This window comes from Lissotriton vulgaris, chromosome 9 (assembly GCF_964263255.1).
Source record: "Lissotriton vulgaris chromosome 9, aLisVul1.2, whole genome shotgun sequence".
Lineage (NCBI taxonomy): Eukaryota > Metazoa > Chordata > Amphibia > Caudata > Salamandridae > Lissotriton > Lissotriton vulgaris.
Window position 1 is genome coordinate 128,240,332 of NC_141697.1, and position 18,406 is coordinate 128,258,737.

The 18,406-nt window shown below is 46.0% G+C and overlaps 1 protein-coding gene across 11 annotated transcripts in view; it reads right to left on the reverse strand.

Moving 5' to 3' along the window:
• SMOC1 (SPARC related modular calcium binding 1) overlaps positions 1–18,406 on the reverse strand; it is a 798,909-nt gene that overhangs the window by 171,124 nt on the left and 609,379 nt on the right. For all 11 annotated transcript variants that reach the window (XM_086937178.1, XM_086937176.1, XM_086937174.1 and 8 more), the window contains one exon: positions 12,344–12,591. In XM_086937178.1, coding sequence (XP_086793304.1) covers positions 12,344–12,591 — 248 coding nt within the window. The remainder of the gene's footprint in view (positions 1–12,343; positions 12,592–18,406) is intronic.

An 18,406-nucleotide genomic window follows, 5' to 3' on the forward strand; every position in this document is an offset into this window, starting at 1 on the left:
ATTGGAAGAACCACCCAGGTATTGGCGCTGTGTTGCTCCCTCTGCTCCCTGACGCCATCTGGGAACCCTCATTTTGGTTTGCCACGGACGTGTGGTCTGTCCTGTTGGTTCTACTGAACTACATGTTCTGCCTGAGCTGTGTTTAGCTCTCCCTGACTAAACTACCTGTACTGCCAGGCACTGAACTGAATTAATATTGGGACTGCTGTCCTGCTGTATTCCTAGCCGGAACCCCTATAAAGCACTGTGACCTGTGCCTGGACTGCTGTGATCAGCCTCCTTGCTTAGCGCTGTGGTGAATGCCTGCTGTGAACCGTGCTGGGAAAGCGCTTTGAAGTAAAGTGGGAAAGCGCTAAAATCACTGAGTGCTGCTCTGCTTTGTGCCCTGGCGTGGAGGACTGGAAGCGCTAGTAAAGAAGTTGCCTTACAAGCGCTATAACTGCCCCAGGCACTGGTGCCACGAGCTGCTGTGTCCTGTACTGTTTGGCGCCCCCCCCCTACTCCTGAAGCGCTGTGGTGCCCGAGACTGTGGAGCTTCGTGAAGCACTGTGTCAGCAAGCGCCGCAATTTCCTCTCCAGCGCTCACCTGTGGTGTTGTGTGAAGCGCGGTAATTGCCCCAGGCGGCCCCCGGTGCCAGGAGAGGGCCGCCGCCGTGTCGTGGTGATCAGCGCCTGGCCCGATTGTGTGCCGTCCTCGCAGCGGCCCCCGGAGCCTTGGGGAGGCCGCCGCGATTACTCTAAGGCCAGCGCTGTCTTCTGTGCCCCCCTCGGCGACCCCCAGTACCAGGAGGGGGCCGCCACTACTTCAGTAAGGGCCGCGCTAGGCCCAGTGAATTCGCCTCCCACCTCACGTGACGGGGGTGCGCCGCGTTATCGGCCGCACCCCCACCCATTGCCGCGCAGCCATTGGCTGCAAGAGAAAGCCCCTCTGCAGTCACGTCCCAATTGGTTCCCGGGCCGTGGAGGCTTTGGAAGGCTCGGGAACAGCCTTGTGTCATCAGGGAGGGCTCCGAGAGAGTCTGAGCCCCCCCCACCTGCCGGTGCTAACTCAGGAGGAGCCCGTGAGCTCCGTGGAGGCTGGAAGAGATCCTCTGGCCGTGTGAGGCCTCCGGGAGGGCCGGAGCTTTTTCCACCCAGCCTCAAGCTCCGCAAGGGCTCCCCGAGGAGCCGAAGATTGAGGTAACTCCAGGGAGGAGGGTGGAAGGCCGAAGAGGGCCCGAGTTCACCTTTCCCCTGGGGACAAGTCTGTTGTGGGTCCCGTGGGCCCTAATTAACCCCAAGTGGACCAGCTGAATCGGGGTAAGACCCTCGAGGGACTGCTGGGCCGCGAAAGTTGACCCCCACCTGGGGTAAAGGCTATTAACAGATATTGCTAGGCCCTGATTAGAGAACTGGTTATTCCACCCAAGGAAAGGCTCATTCCTGCTACACGAAAATGCCCATGCTTACTCAAAGAGATAAATTAAATGTTTGCCTTATTGGCTGGGTAGGAACCCCCCAAATTCCTAATTAGTGACTGGTCTGAGGAGGGAGTAGTCCCTAGCTGTGGGATTATTTTAGCCGGATTGCTTCTTAGCTGGGGCTGAGTTTCACAGGGGGAAATCCCCTGCAGATTAAATGTTTTATCCGTGTCACGAGAGATGTTGATGCATTGCCTTCCAGTGTAAAATTAAATGCTGATTAGGAAGAAATGAAAGGCTATGCCTTTATTGTATGTGTTGCATTGGTGAATTACTCCCTTTACTCTAACCCAATGGGATGTTTACCTAAGGGAATGCCTATTCTTGCTCAGGAAATGTTGTGCCTTTTTATGGGGTACTTACCTGATAAAATGTTGTTTAACAACTAAATGTAAAGTGTTTAATCAAGTTAATGACCTGTTGATTCCTGATTAGGGAAGGGTTGCTCCTATTCCCCTGAAGTGTTTACTCCTGATTAAGGAGAGGTGTACCTTGGTTCACTAACTGTTCTACATAAGGAAATGTTTAGACTTGCATAGGAGGATGTTGGCTAAGTGCCTACAGGGGTATGATGAAATATTCTTCTTTTTGATTGAGGAGAGGTCGACCCTGCACAGGGGGATGGCTGAAGGGTTTACTTCAGGTACTGAGCTGTTTACTCCAGCCTCATGAAATGTTTATTCCTGGGGAAGAAACAGTTTACCCTTACCTACTGAAATACATTGCTCCAATCTAGGAAAGTGTTCACTCCTACTAGGAATAACTCATAGAATGGTTTAACCTACACAAGAGGTCATTTATTTATAATGAAATGTTTTGCCTCTTGAGTGTTATATTTGTTGAAGCCTAAAGTTATTTATGATACATCATTTATGCATTCACAAGTTTTACCCCTAATAGGGGAGGAGGAGCCTAATGCTGAGGTTAATAGGATATTACACCTTTAGTGAAATGTTTTCTCATTACTTAACGCAATGTTGTATTCATGACCTTATAATGTATTTCTTACAGGTGATGATGAGAAACCAGGCCAAGGTCAGGCCTGTGGTTATTTAATATTTAATATTTATTATTTATTCATCCAGTATTTATTGCCAAGTGTTCTCACACATGTATTTCAATGGAAAGCTAATAAGCTAATTTTATGATGAATTCCTAATACCCTGATCCTGCTCTATCTTAATAAAGTTAACTTGAGTTTTTACATAAGCTCACTGGAGTGGTGTCCCTAATTGCGTGCCCATGTTTCTGACTCAGTGGTTGCGTGTGCTGCATGGTTGCTTTACACATAAGCTTTCTGATGCCTACCCGCTCGTGCCATGCTACCCTAGGGGACTGGTGACCCCAGTTCCAACAATTGGTTATTACAACAACACAATATTTCCCAAGTGCGATTTCTGGTGCTTGAAATAATTCAAACCAAAGAAGATAGGGACATGAGACAGTTTTTATCCCAACTAGAAGTCATGTGGACTAAGAAATATCAACCCATGGAACCACTGGGACTGAATGATAAATTGGACCTCAGTTGCTTATTTTAACTTGACCTCGGCAGTTATAGACACTCCAGGTGTCATGTATTTTTATATATCCACTTCATGCAGAATACCAGTTCTCTAACGGCTTCTGTTGACTAACTATCTTGCAGAGGTTTTGCACATTACACCTGAGGGATCTCCTAGAGATACATCTTGTTATATCCTAATAAGGTCATTGACCCAGTATGTCACATTTAAATAGAATCCCATAATTATCATTGTTGGGTTCTAGAGAAACCTTCTGTTAGTAACTATTGGGTCATGAGAATTGGATGTTATTAAGTAATGATGTATTCACTGTTAACAAGACGTTTATTATGTTATTTCTCCTTTACAACACAAGTTGCCACATTTGAATCATTTGCGTCTATTGTCTATTTCTTTTACATTCACCATGCACACCTTTTGAGCACTTTCACTTCATTCAGTATTAGATTGTTTATATCTTGCACACTCCCAAGATAGCCCCCATTTGTGCGTTTCAGCAGTACTCCCGCGTTATTGTCACATGATCGTGTCCTTTCTTCTATTAAACTCGCCGGCTTTACGCTCGCGCTTAAACTCATTATGGTTCTCAGTAGCGTTCATAGCAGTCCGTTGGGAAGCAGCAGCGTAAACTCTGGTTAGTGGTGCTGATAGGTTTTGTCACCTCTATGACTAGATTTACTAGCTACTGTGTAGATCTTTATTGTCACTCTTATATTTCAGGTGACTGATTTCCTTCTCTACTTTACAGCCACTCGATGTATTTTCAGGTACCATAATTCCCCGTTCACTTTGTGCACTTCCGGTATTTTCTTTCTTCGTGATAGTAATGTTGGTTTTTCTTTGCACTCCTATGTTAGAACGACACCTGCCGTCTTCTGGATTAATCCCTTGTTGATCGATACCCACGTTTACAACTTCTAGGTTTGTCTCAGTGTTTTATTTCCACGCTTCATGCCCGGGTACTCACTTATGAGCACTTTTTGTCAGCCTTCACACACGCTACATTTAGGAAACTCAGTAAGAGGTTCCAGTTTTATGATTATATAGTTATGGCATGCACTATATACCTCCTGTACGCTTTCAACTTCAAGATTTGTTTCAGCTGTCTGGCACCTTGCGCCTTGCGTACAAGGATCAATGCATGTAACACCTTCAACAAGCTCGCACTTATGTTATTTTCAGGAACCTTTGGGAGAGGTCTCGGCTTCACTATTTTGCGTTGTGGTATGCACATTATCACGTTTATTGGATTCTCACACACGTCGCATCTCATTGAATCTCTGCATAGGTATCTACCTCTAAGGTTCCATGTGGATACATAGCGCCTGAGGGTACCATTTGGTATTGAGGGCTTATCCTATATGTGTATATTGAAAACATATTGCTGTATATTTGCCTTGTATATAAGGTATTTCTCGATGTCATATGATTTTATTTTTATTTACAGTGGCCCCTGAGGAGGAAACAGGAGGTCCCGAAATGCATTGGGCCAAAGTTCACCAATCATCACCAATTTTGTTGTAATGATGATACTGTGACTATGTTTGATTTATGTTGTATTGAAAGGCATGTCGTTTCTACCAATTGAGTTATGAAGCAATGACAAAAGAATTCAGAAAGATTTAATAATTCTTAAATCTCCACATGAGCAGAAGTAAAAGATGATTTCTTGAAAAATCATTGTGAGATTATTAATTTGCGTTTGTGTTATACTGTATGAAGCTGATAAACTACGTTTTCAAATTCTGTACAGTGAGACAAAAAATTGTTTACAGCTGTGCGCCCGGTTTATTCAAGACACTTTGCCTTGAGTCACCCATTAGTATTCCATTATCCTAGGGACTGGCAGTGCTTGGATACCATGCAGCATGCATCAGTTTGATTACATTTTCCTATCATTTGTTTTCTCCACATTGAAAAGTGTGAATCTGTAGGTGTGCTAGTGACCAATTCCCACTTTCATACATATCCATTTTAGTTAGCCATGTGCTTCTTCCATCTTCACTGGTGCCTGCTTTTCTATTCTGCTTGATTCATCAACTATAGTTAACTCTTTCAGTACTGGGCCAGAGCACTGTGCATGCTCAGAAAGGCCTGTAGCTGCTAGAATGCATTTGTCTTAGACTATACTGTCAGGCTCTTTTAACTAATGTAAGCAGAAATGCCTCCTCTCCCACTTTGTTGAGCAAGCAATAGTTGCATGCCCATGTTAGTGCTGCTGAGTATAGTCACCCCGTGAATAGTTTGAAAAGCACGCCACATTCCTCTCTCCGATCCATCCCGCCCACAGCCGCGAGCAGACATTTTCCACTAAACTCTATTCCTGTAGACGAAGATATCAGCCCTATGTTGGCTCAAGTGCGTAGTCACCAGTCTCGCCTTGCGCCTATCATTCCGACCTCGAACAGTCCACTTTCAAAAGAGCAAGTGCATGTATGTTTGACTGCCCAGTATGGCATCACTTTCCGTTGTGAATACTGGGCAGTCAAACATACATGCACTTGCTTGCCAATCTATCCTCACAGACTTTGACTCCCCATGATCTATCAAATAGGAGGAAGAAGTTGTGAAAAGAAGGGGGGGGGAGGAGGGAGGAAAGGAAAAAGAGCATGCTCGCTAGAACAACAACCTGAGAAATATCCACCTCACGCCCACCACAGCCTCCCAATCAGGCTGAATAGAGCCCCCCTATCCCAAAAAAGCCTATGAATGCTAACATCTGAATAAAACATAAGAAACATCCCTGGGGGATTAACCACCGAGCACCCGGCACATCCCAGCTCAGTTAAGCCAGTGACCGGAGTGAATGGGTGCAAGCGGTGGGGCAAATTAAGAAGAGCTCATCGCCCCCAAAACCCCATTGTAACGGGTCCAATCTGAATGTCACAAATATAAAGCCCTACCCAGCATCCATCGGTACCCAGCAGAGATCAATCAATATCACTAGTACAGCCATGTTAATTAGGGTCCGGTTTCAATCCAGCATCCATCTTGGATGGTCGAATGCCCCTTACAAGCCTGGCTGCGGCTTTCAGGTCGGAGAAGTAGGAGGTTTTCCCAGCGTGAAACATGTGTAACTTGGCCCGCTAGATTAGGGAGCACTTGGTGTTGTTTTTTTAGGGATCGCTTCACAGACAGGAAGTCGCACCTTGCTGCCTGCACTGCCAAGGTGAAGTCCGGATTGAATGACAGTGTTTCCCTGTAGGTCACAGATTTCTGGTCTCTTGCCAGCCTGAGCATAGCATCCCTATAGTTGAAGAGGTGGGCAATAATAGGCCTAGCAGGAGCTCCCTGCGGAGGTCTTGGGCCCAGTGATCTAAGAGCCCGTTCCACTACGCGGACCTTCGATAGCAAGCCCCCAAACAGGGCATGCAGTATTTCTTCTATGTAGTCCTCAACCTGGTTCATAACAGTGAATTCCGTTAGTCAAAGAATTCTAATGATGTCTGCCTGGACCTGACTTTCAAGTCTTCATTTTTGCTATGGATCACCTCAAGCACTTTCTCCATGAGGAGCAACCTCTCCCTTGTTGCATTCCCCTCATCTTCCACCACCGATGTTCTCTGCTCCAACTGTCCAATTCGTGGTCAGATACCTTTTCCTTTAGGTGATCAAATCTGGGAGTTTATTTTATTGTCAGTGGCAGTGAGTGACTGTTTTAAGTCTCTGAGCATCTCCCTAAAGTCAGGGTCTAGGGCCAGCGCATAATCCGGTTCAGATTCCTGCTGGCTGCCACCAGCAGGAGCCAGCACCACACTAGCTGTCTTGCGTTGGTCAAAAGACAGCTTGGGCTGATGGGCAACAGCTTTCTCCATAGCGGCAGAGTGCACACAAGCCTCTCAGAATAAGCAACTCCTCCTATCAGCAATTTAACACAGGCACGATATGTAAGGTGTGGTGTGGAAGGGGCGCCGCATAGTCCCCCTCTGGTCAGCAGCTACTCCTGTGTCCAAATACCTCCCAGGCCCCACCTCTCTGAAGTGCCCAGTTGCTAGTGGTAGAAGCACGGGGCGGTCACTATACTCCCAGGGGCTTCAGTCCTCTGCGTACATCCAGGGAAGAGTCCAAAGTGAAAAAGAGACCCCCGCCCCAGGTAATGGCCGCTTGGCCTACTCCTCGGCATGGAGGCAGGCCCTCGGACAAGGGTCGGCTCTCAAATTGTGCTCTTGGGCCCTAAGCGCCCTCCTGTCGGGTGGCACTGAATCCCTCGCAGGCCGCCGGGATCTTCTGCCGGTTCCAGTCCATTCCCCCAGGGGCTCTAGGGCTCCTCTCGCTCCAGGGACGGCCACTGCCGTCTCCCATCCCCCGGGCGGACACGATCAGCTCCTGGGTGGGCAATTGGGTTGTGACATCAGCTACCAGAGGTCCCCACACAGCCGCACTCAGCGTAGGGGCTCCAGCGGTCCAAGCCGCCGTCTCCACAGCAACTGGATGGCACCCTACCGCTGCAGGGGATCCTCCCCTTCCAATGTTCACCCACTCGGGGTCCCAGTAGATGTTCTATTCCCAGCCGGGCAGCGCCAGTCTCTTTGTTGTGTAACCACTCTGTTCAATGTTGATCTTCAGGGCCCGGGGGCACTGCAGACTTCACCTCAGCTTTGCGGCCTGTCAGGTAGGCAGGTCTCTAGGTAAGCTTCAGGGCAGCCAACCAGCGCCACCCACACAGGCCAAACTCAGCAGCTCTCTCGCATGGCCCCTGCAACCCCCTCACAAGGGGGCGGACCGCTTCAGGTAGGAGGGGGAGGCTCCATCCACTCAGTCACCCCCAGCTGGTTTTTAGCAGCCCGACCTGCAGTGGCTCCGCCATCAATAATGCCCGTCTCTGCGTCTTCCCGCCATCTTGTTCAGCCTAGGCAGTAGGCCGCACCAGCCGTAATGACACCCACGATTCGTTACTCCGGTGCCCCCTCTCACACGGGTTCTGGACCGGCATAGTTGGATTCGCAGTATCTGAGGGGGCCGCCTCCACTGTCTCACGGCCACCAAAGCTGCCTGCAAGAGCGGATAAATCAAGTATTCTGTTCAGCAGAGCCTCACAGACTGGCGGCCATCTTGCAGCTGGACTCTCTAGCACCCCCTCCCCTGGCAAGCACCTTAAGCCCGCTTGCAAAGGTCCAGAACTGGGGTGGTACTACTTGCCAGGGTAGACTCACAGATGGGAGAGTTCAGTTGCAAGGTGGTTGGAACTCTGTTGTGTCATGGAGGCTTCATATCAAGAGGCCAGCCAACTAGCCATGGGAGTCACTCTGGGTTCAAGAGATGCAGGTCCAGAACTTGTTATCCAGGCAAGAGGCCATCAGGTCAGCGCAGCAGGTCCTTCAGAACAGCAGTCCAGCAGAGTGCCAGTCCTTTCAGCAGCTCAGCAGTCCTTCATTGCAGAGTATCCACAGGTCCAGAAGTGTACTGAAGTGGTGGTGTCTGGGGTCCTTCTTTTATACACAGTTTTTCCTTTGAATTCGGGAGAAGCTTCTAGATGCATGCCTTTGACGAGCAGAGATGCCCAGCCTTCCCGTGCACCGAACTGACTACAGGGGGTATGCACCTCCTTTGTGTGTGGTCAGGGCATAATCTATTCAGGTGTGAGGCTGGGCCCAGCTCCTCCCTCCCATCCTGCCAGTGGCGGCTTACTCAGTCACACCTAAGCTCCCATTTGTGTGTGGCTGTCTAGGAGGAATTCACAAAGCCCAACTGCTAACTACACCCACTCATGTGACCAGAGACAGGCTGCAGGTACCAAATGGTTAAGGCAAGAAAATGCCAACTTTCTAAAAGTGGAATTTTCAGAATTGTAGTTTAAAATCAAACTTCACCATAAGTTAGGATTTTAAATTGGGATTCCAGAGACACCGAACCGGAGCCAGTTATATTTTCCCATTTGTAAATTACAATTTAATAAGGTTATTTTATTTTGAAAAGTTTTATAAAGCGCGAACAAGACCCTTGCGGGTTTCAGAGCGCTGTACACAGAGGCAAAAGCATAAATACACTCATTACATTAGAGGTCAGCACTGTGAAACAACAATGAGTAAACAATCAAGATCCCAGTTTCATCCTCTGGGAGTCATAGGCCTTGCAGTAGTGAGCAACGAATTTAAGAGTTTTTCACTACCAGGACAAGTAAAACTTAAAAGTACATGTTCTGCTTTTTAAATACATTGTACCCTGCCTTCTGAGCTGTCCAGGGCCTACCGTAGGGCTGACTTATATGTATCAAATAGGAAGGCTTGGGCCTGTCAAACTGATATTTTGTCAAGTCCAAATGGCAGTTCAAACTGCACACACAGGCTCTACAATGGCAGGCCTAAGACATGTTCACTGGGCTACTTAAGTGGGTCTAACAATCAGTACTGCAGCCCCACTAGTAGCATTTAATTTACAGGCCTGGGGCACTTATAGTATCACTTTACTAGGGACTTATTAATAAATTAAGTGTGCTGATTCGGTATAAGCCAATAATACCATGTTTAGAGGAGAGAGCACATGCACTTTAGCACTGGTTAGCAACTCGGAATCCTAAGGCCAGCAAAAAAAGCTCAGAAAAATGGAGGAGGAAGGGAAAAAGTTGAGGGAAGACCACCCTAATGCTGAAAGGCCTAACAGAAACCAATTCCGACCTTGGTCCCAATGTGCCCTGATTTTCCTGGGCCATTGGCAATGCCACAACTGCTCTAGGAGCAGAGACTGGCCATGGGCCTCATCTTTGGTGCTACTCAAAATCCCTCTGGGGCCACTTCAGATACTAAAGACTCGAGGTGGTCTCCTTTTGAATGACCACCAGCGGATCCGTCCCTGATTCAGACTGTGACATTCGACCAGAGGTGGACCCTTTCCCCGAGCTCAGATCCATCATCTCTAGCCCCAGCACAACATCTGGTGGCTCCTTCGAAGCAGTGACACCAGCAGTGATGGCACCGAGACTGGAAGTGGAGTCAATAGTTTGCTGGACTCCAAGACTCATCTTCAACCTCCCATGAGGTCGAAAACAGTGCACCTTTACTCCCATTTGAACCCCGAAGCATCCCAACAATTTGATGACAGTAACCTACATGATGAAATGTATGATGATGAAAAACTTTTTCATGAATTACAAGAGTCCAGTGGTCTGAATGCTTCTCCACATATTAGTCTTCCCTCCCCTTATCCTGCAATGGCAATAGAGAAATCTGCCTCATTCACAACTGTGATCAGGAGAGCGGCAGAATTATTGAACCTCACTATAACCACAACAGAGTTCGAAACAATTATTCTTATTGAGGTGCTTAACCCAAGACAGACTTCTCCCCTTTAATGAGGCTCTTTTTGATGTGCTGATGGATACCTGAGCAAAACCACAACCTTGCCCCCAGTCAACAGGCAGGTGGAGTTGTGGCGTAGTAGAACCAAACTAGAACAAAGTTAAGCAGCACATCTGGGGCTGTGTAATTTGTTATTTAGCACATCTATGGGGGTTATGCTCGTGTCTCACACGAGGTAGAAACTAGGATCTATGAAAGCTAGCTGTCCTCTGAAATGTGAACAATTAAACTAAATCTCATCTTTTTTTTCTCTTTCCTTCTAAGGTATTAGTATTTCATTTGTTTCCTCACTTAGGTGTTTTCGACTTTGGACGTTGGGGTGCCAATCCGCCGTTACCATAATCCATCCACGCCATTAAGCAGTCCCTGCTCACATTGGGGCTTTTCATGAAAGTGCATGATGCAGGTATGACGGACTGGTAAACATGTTTTAAAAAACATATTTTTAAACACTAGTCCGTAAATTAGATTTAAAAACTAAATAAAATCAATGGGTCCAATTCACAGAACTAACTTAAGACAAAATCCTCAACTTACTACTTTTGGTATTCTTAGAAGTTAGGATTTTGTCTTAAGACAGACTTAAGATAGACTTAAGACAGACTTAATACAAACTCAAGACAGACTTAAGGTAGGATTTTGTCTTAAGTCTGTCTTAAGTCTGTCTTAAGTCTGTCTTAAGTCTGTCTTAAGTTTGTCTTAAATCTGTCTTAAGTCTGTCTTAAGTTTGTCTTAAGACAAACTTAAGACAATATCCTAACTTCTGTGAATACTAAAAGTAGTAAGTTTAAGATTTTGTTTTAAGTTAGTTCTGTGAATCCGCCCCAATGTCTATGACACCTTAGGAGTTGTCTCTGATTTACTGGGGGCTATAGGGTGCTTCTTCTTCCTGGGACAGCCGTGTGGTCCCGATCAGGAAACAACACTGTCAGAGGGCGTTGTTTCTGAGGGCATGTTGGTCTTCAGATGCCGACAGCTGATCTACTCCGAGGTTGTTTCTGACGGAAAAGCCGGCGGGGCCCCAGTGGCAGGGAGAAAGCAGTTCATCCATCTCTAAATTAGGCTAGAGAACCGAAAGCTGGGCTGTCAATGTTTGGCGGATGCCCTTTATCACCCAAATGTGCGTTAGGTGCCAAGCAGGCTACATCATGCTTTATTGAGGCTCTTGGTATAGATTGCTCTAAAATACCAACATTTTCTCACAATATTTTGTCTTTTTGCCAAACCAACATTCAGTATACTGGGAAACATTTGAACCGTATTTCCCTGCCTATAAATTCTAGTTATAATCCTGTGGCAATTTGTGAAATTCAGAAAACGCTTAAGAAGATTTCTGAAAGTTTTTAAATAGCTGTGTATTCTCTTGAGAATAAATCAGCAGATTCTGATTCACATTTAAGGAGAAAATTGAAATTCTGCCTACTTTTTTCAGACTATTAGCAGAATTTTCAAACTTTTGCTTGGAAATGTTCGAATGATCTCTTATTATCTCTGATAGTTCTGTATTTTGTGTTGTGAGGTTTTTCTTCGGGAGACAAAACGTTGGTTGCACATATTGTCAATTGTGACTATATTTATCGGTATCCATCGAGTCTTCCAGACAGTGAATACCTTTTTAAAATAATGTTAAAATATCTTTACACATTTTATATTTCAAGATTTTGTTTGTTTAACAGGATCCCCTTAAAATGCAGGTTTTATTGTTTACTTTCATTGCGCACATCAGAAACCCACACGCCTCAATCAAGTACAGGCGGCAGAAAACATGCATTGTCTTTGGGCGAATGAAAGGATGTGATTGTATGATCTGCTGCTCTGACAGGCCCACATCCCACTACATCCCCTCCTTTGACTTTCCAGGAGTTAAAAGCGGATGACCCCCAGGCTGTAACAAAAAATACTGAAGCATTACCAAAGTACTACTATTGCAACAACACATCATCAGTAGGTTAAGAAGACCCATGGTATCAGTAATTTTGGGAGCAGGGACTACTGACTCGATGATCCTACCCACCTTGGAAGGTCAGCCCACGTAGTGTGCAGATGAAGGAAGAGGACTCACCTGTGTACTTGCTTACTCCTAAGCATCCTTTCAGCTCCTGCAGCGAGATTGCCTTGTCTTTGTTCAGATCACAGAAGTCGGTAAAGCGTCGGCCGCATTTCTTAGGCTTAGCTTTCCTTTTTACGTAACGCTTGAAGGGTTTCATTTCTCGCTTGTTAATGTCATTACTGTGGTTGCTGTCCAGTTGTATGAAGTACCAGTGGACCACCCGCTCTTCAAGCGTGTGACTGGGGTCGGGTTCTGAAACTCTACCAAGAAAAGCAGGATTCAAATAAAACCAGTGCCTAGCATCTGACACCATTACTTAACATTCTAATCTGTTTTCCTAGTCACAAAATTTAGACAGTAAAATACAGATAATAAAAACAATGAATTGCATTAATTGTTTAATGGATGGTAATTATAAAAAATGAATTATAAGAACATTCGGAGTAACAATTTTTATTGATTTTCAATGCATATTAATTTGCAGATGTATGAAAAACATTCGCATTTCAAATTCTGTCAACAATATAGTCTTGCTTTTTCTGTAAATTGTCACCATCATTTTCGGTTTCAAAACCTCAGATTTTCATTCTTTACTGAACAAGAATCAGAAGTCAGATTCTGTCTTATAACATTTTTGAGCTTCCTTCTATCACAACTTTAGGTTAATAGGAGTACGGATTTGGCAGGCTGTAACTGTGAGCAGTAAAAATGAATAACCAGTCTTCCGTAAATGTACTGTCTCTCTACATGAGTGGTAGCCCTATTTTGCTCATGTGCACAAAGAGCAACATTTTCCCCCAGAGCCTACATTGTTTCCATTTCTCTTTATAGTCAACCTAATGCACTGTAGCAAGAGCTTCTTCTTCAGTAACATTGCCATAAACATCTAAGTTTTACTTTTGACAAATTAAAGCTTTATTATTTTGAAGCAGTATAGATGCGGGAACAAAATGTTCAAATTTGAAAAACGAATTATTAACAGCAGACTAAAGTTTAGTATTTATCTAGCCAATTACTGGTATATACAAATAGCCCAAGAAGCCAGGAGCCTTAAAATGAAGTCTCAGTATTTGATTTTGACTAATCTTTGTGCTCATAAGTAGTGTTATAAAGCAAGGGCTGCAGTCCCCCTTCTCCAAACACCAATTGTGATATTTTAAACTAGGAAAGTGGTGGCGGGAGGAAGGACATTAATGTTGTTTCATCAGAGGAACAGGATGGCCGCCCACTTTATTCATGTGGCACTCTTTTAAAAAAATATATTTTTATTGAAATTTTCATACTTTTCATACATTTATTCCGCTCGTATTTTTCTATCACATTTTTACATACATATTATACATGTCTACATCAGTTCTTTATGTAGCATCTTGTGCCTAATACAAGGATCTTGTCTGCATGCGCTACTGTTCATGTTGTCGCATGTTTTGTTTTGTTGTGACTTACAGCACTTATCCTTCCTGTATGAATCGGTCTAAGAACTACCAAAATGTTTACTTAGCTGTTAACTGTACTTTCAACTTGGATTAACTGTAGGGGGTTATGGGTATTGCGCAGGCGGGGTTGTTTGACTCATTGATTATTATAATGTTAGTTTATATATTTTTAGGCTTCTGGGGAGATTGTGGTAGCTTCTACTGATTTTTCCTGTATACTAGGTGTCTGTGGCACTCTTACTGATTTATGACCAAATCACATCTGGTCTGGTGGTACACTCTTTTTGGGCACTTCTTCGTGGTTATATGATCACATTGATCTTGTGATTATACTTTGGTGACCCCTTCTTTGGGTACTGTGCTACTGCCTGTTTCTTCATTTTCCTCATCCATTGGGCAGTTGTAACTTTGACAGTGGGTACTTTTCTCAACCAGAAAGATCTCTAAAGTTACCTTAGTCAACAAAGCAGGAATTCCCCTTCTATTATTTTCTCCCTAAATCACATTCCCATATTGATTGTTTTTGGTTGAGGGCAAGTATTTAGAAAAGGTGGCCCACTTAAACCTTGCAGTTGCAGGCCAGTATCACTATTGAACCTAGACTGCAAACTATACACCAAAAAACTTAAATCCTACAATCCCAGGAACAAATTCTAAATACAGATAAGAATCCCACGGCTGAATTTCCTCCACAGTATTATCCAAAGAGTTTCACACATAAATTGGACGATATACAGTTCTTTCCACATTCTAAATGAGTCACACAGTCTCTAGCATTAATACCAGACTTTCTGGTTATATTGTTAATCATGCTGGGATGTTGTATTTAACATTTGTGGCCATTGCATCAGATACTGAAAAAGACTGTGACATGGTCTCATGGCAAGTTAAAAAAATACCTGCCTCCTTGTCTTTTTAGATGTATCTGCTGCATTCAACACTATTGACCACGCCATCTTCAAAGTTCTTGAACACAGAATGAGCCTCAAGTGCTCAATTCTTAATTGTTCAGATTCTTCCTTTCCTGGTCTCTTGCATTCCAGTTCCAGGGTTGATCAGGTTTCCTGAGGTGTACTGCAAGGCTCGGTTTTATCTTAAGTTCTTTTCAACTTGTATCTTCAACTCTTAGGCTCTGACTGGAAGAGTAGGGCACTAAATTACTCCAATATAGAGATAACCCATACCTTTATTTTTAACTCTCCTCATTGGTAGACCAACCTGCACCCTAAAGTGTCATGAACCACATATTTGCATGGATGACTGAACATTGCCTAAAATTAAACCCTAAACACTGTTTTTTATGTATATTTTACAAATCGTACTAAGGGATCGACCAGACATCATCAGCAAGCGCAAGGAATTCGGAAACTTGCCTTCTCCCTTTCAACTTTTAAACCTCTAGGATTCTTCATTGAGAGTTCTCTCTCTTTAGTTCCCCACATGAACAAAATTGCTCAAGCCACCAACTGAAAATATTCTTCTCTCTTCTAATCAGCTAGGGGAGAGGATGTAGCCTAACGGCTAGGGCGGTTGACCTCAAATCTGGGGAACTTCTGCAAGGACGCTCAACATCCTAGGATTCTGGGCAAATCACCTAAGCTCCCCATGCCTAACAAAAATGAATGTGTCCTCATGTAACGCAACTGGTGCTCATGTAATGCGCTCTGATACCTGATTTCGGGTCAAGTTTGCTTTATAAAAAACTTTGAAGAAAAAAAGAAATCTGCCGCACATGCACTCATCACTTCCAGAATCAACACTGGTAATGCCATCCTAATGGGCATACCATCCTATGATGTGTCACCCCTAAAAGCAGATAGTAATGGATCTCTATCTTTTTGGATATTTACTAAAAGGGTATTTGCGCACCCTTCCTACTCTATAATCACCTAAGCTCCCCTAAGTCCTTAGCCTTGGGACCGAGGCAGGTGCAGTTACCCTTATGCTACTCTACCGCCCCCCTCAGCCCATGCCTTCTTTCCCTTCATCCTTCATTGAACAGCTCGCCAATCTTGCCATCTCCTCCTCCCGCATAGCCATTGTTGGGGACTTTAATTACTGGTTCCAGCATGAGGACGCCGGCCCTCACGCCACCGAACTGTTCGAGGCTTTCTCGAGCTTGAACTTCAGCCAATTAGTCAAGTCTCCCACTCAGAGTGGCGGCCACATTCTTGACCACATTTGGGTCCACGGAGTCAAGTCCTCCTGCCCGCTCGTCACACCTTGTGTGTGGTCTGATCATTTTCTAATTGATACCACCCTCTCGGTGGGCGGCCAGATCAGGATTCCCCCGCGGGAGGGCAGCACCGCTCGTAAGTGGAAGGCTGTTGACTCCTCCAAAATGTTATCCCACTTGTCTCAAACGCGTCCCTCTATCCCCAACGATATCGGCATCAACGAGCTAGATGGTCACATCTCTGACTGGCTCACGTCAGCCAGCGATATCTTTGCCCCCTTAACCAAGTTTCCCCGGTCCCGACATAATAACTCTCATAAATGGTTCACCCCCCCAACTCAAAGCACTACAGTTAGAACTCCGTCAATCTGAACGCAAGTGGAGGAAAGACTACTGCCCGTCTAGCAGAGAGACCTATGTGGCAGTCCGCAACAAGTATAAATCAGCCATCTCTGTCGCCAAAAAGGCTTATGCTTTAGAGAGAATCCTATCAGCCCCTTGCAAGTCGAAGGAGATCTTCAAAGTCCTTGATGAATTTACTTCTGACCCCAGGACGCTCCCGACTCAGACCCCCACACAAGAATCCTGCAACGCGCTCAGCACTTTTTTCATACAGAAAATTGTTATGATTAAGGACACTATCCCGGTCACCTCATCTGGCGCTGATGCTGCTACTTTCCCTCACAACGCCCTCTCCCTCACACAATTCCCCCCTCTAGATTCCACATCCCTAGCAACCCTGGCCGTCCGTATTAAGTCTGGTTCTCCTGACGACCGCTGTCCTCCTTCCATACTCCGGGACATCTGCCACTCTATACCTGACTGTATTCTTCCTCTGCTGAACTCCTCTCTTTCTTCCGGGACGGTACCCTGCTCCTTCAAGGAGGCCGTTTTGGTGCCTCTGTTGAAGAAGCCCGGGGCCGATCCCGCTATCCCGGCGAACTATCGCCCTATCTCCCTCTTGCCCTTCTTTTCTAAAATCTTGGAAGCCCATGTCACCGCCTGCCTCTCAAAGTTTATCGAGAGTTCCAAATTCCTCGAGGCCAACCAGGCCGGCTTCCGACCTGGCCACTCTACGGAGACTGTGATCCTGGCCGTGTTGGATGCCTTGAGAGACGGCGCTGACAAGGGTACCCCCCAGGCCTTGGTACTATTAGATCTGTCGGCCGCTTTCGACACAGTGGACCAGGACATCCTTCTCCACCGTGTCGAGCAGGCCGGCATCCAAGGCCCGGCGCTGGCATGGGTCAAATCCTTCCTTACCGGGAGATCCCAGACCCTCAGCCAAGGCACTTTCAGGGCTCCCAGGGAGCACTCGCCTTGTGGGGTTCCCCAGGGCTCCTCTTTATCCCCTCTTCTCTTTAATCTCTATCTTCGTCCCCTTCTTTTCTCTCTGAGGCAGTGGGACGTCACCGTTTTCAACTACGCGGACGACCTGCAACTCATCTTTCCTCTAAACTCCCCCTCTGCTATTCCCAATTTCCAGGCAGTCATGTCCCATATCCTTCAGTGGATGTGTCAGAACCAACTTAAACTGAACCCAGGAGAAACGGAGCTCCTTCTTTCTGGCAGGAGCTCTGCCTACTGGGGTCCTCACTTCTGGCCGGCCGAACTCGGTCTTCCCCCGACCCTGGTGGCCTCGGTAAAAAGTCTCGGGGTCACCATTGGCTCTGGGCTATCCCTTGGGCCCCAGGTGGGGACAGTGGTCTCCTCCTGTATGTTCCAGCTGCGCAGGATCAGGAAGGTGGCTTACCTCCTGACTCCTGACGCCCTGCTCCAAGTTATTATGGCCCTTGTCCTCTCCCGCTTGGATTTTTCGAATTCCATCTATTATGGTTTGCCCAAATCTTCCATCCTTAGGCTGCAAATCATTCAAAACCAAGCGGCGAGACTGGCCCTCGGGATACCGAAATGGCAGTCAGCCAAACCCCTCCTCATCAAACTGCACTGGCTCCCTGTCAGCCTGAGGGCAGCCTTCAAGCTCGGCTGCCTCACTTTCAAGTCAATTTCTGGTTCTTGCCCCGCTTTCCTGAAATCTCTCATCACGCCCTACTGTACCTCACGCAACCTCAGATCATCACACCTACACCTCCTGGTTGTCCCCCCATCAAACTCTGCAGATCTGGCGGTCGGAGATTTGCATACCTTGGCCCCAAATTCTGGAACTCCCTCCCTGTCTCAGTCAAGGCCGCCAATACCCTCATCCAATTCCGTAAATCATTGAAAACCTGGCTCTTTCCACAACCCAGCTAGAAGTTCCCTCTGTCCCCTCAGCATCCAATCAGCGCCAGGAAACCCATGGTGACAGTGCGCTCTACAAGCACCCCTTAACATAACATAACATAATCCCTGATAATTTCTATACTCTCTCTTTCTTCCTTCCTTATTTCATTTCACCTTTCCATTTGCTCAGTCTTTCTGTGTGAATCCCAGATGGTGTTGCATCAATGGTTTGTAATTTTG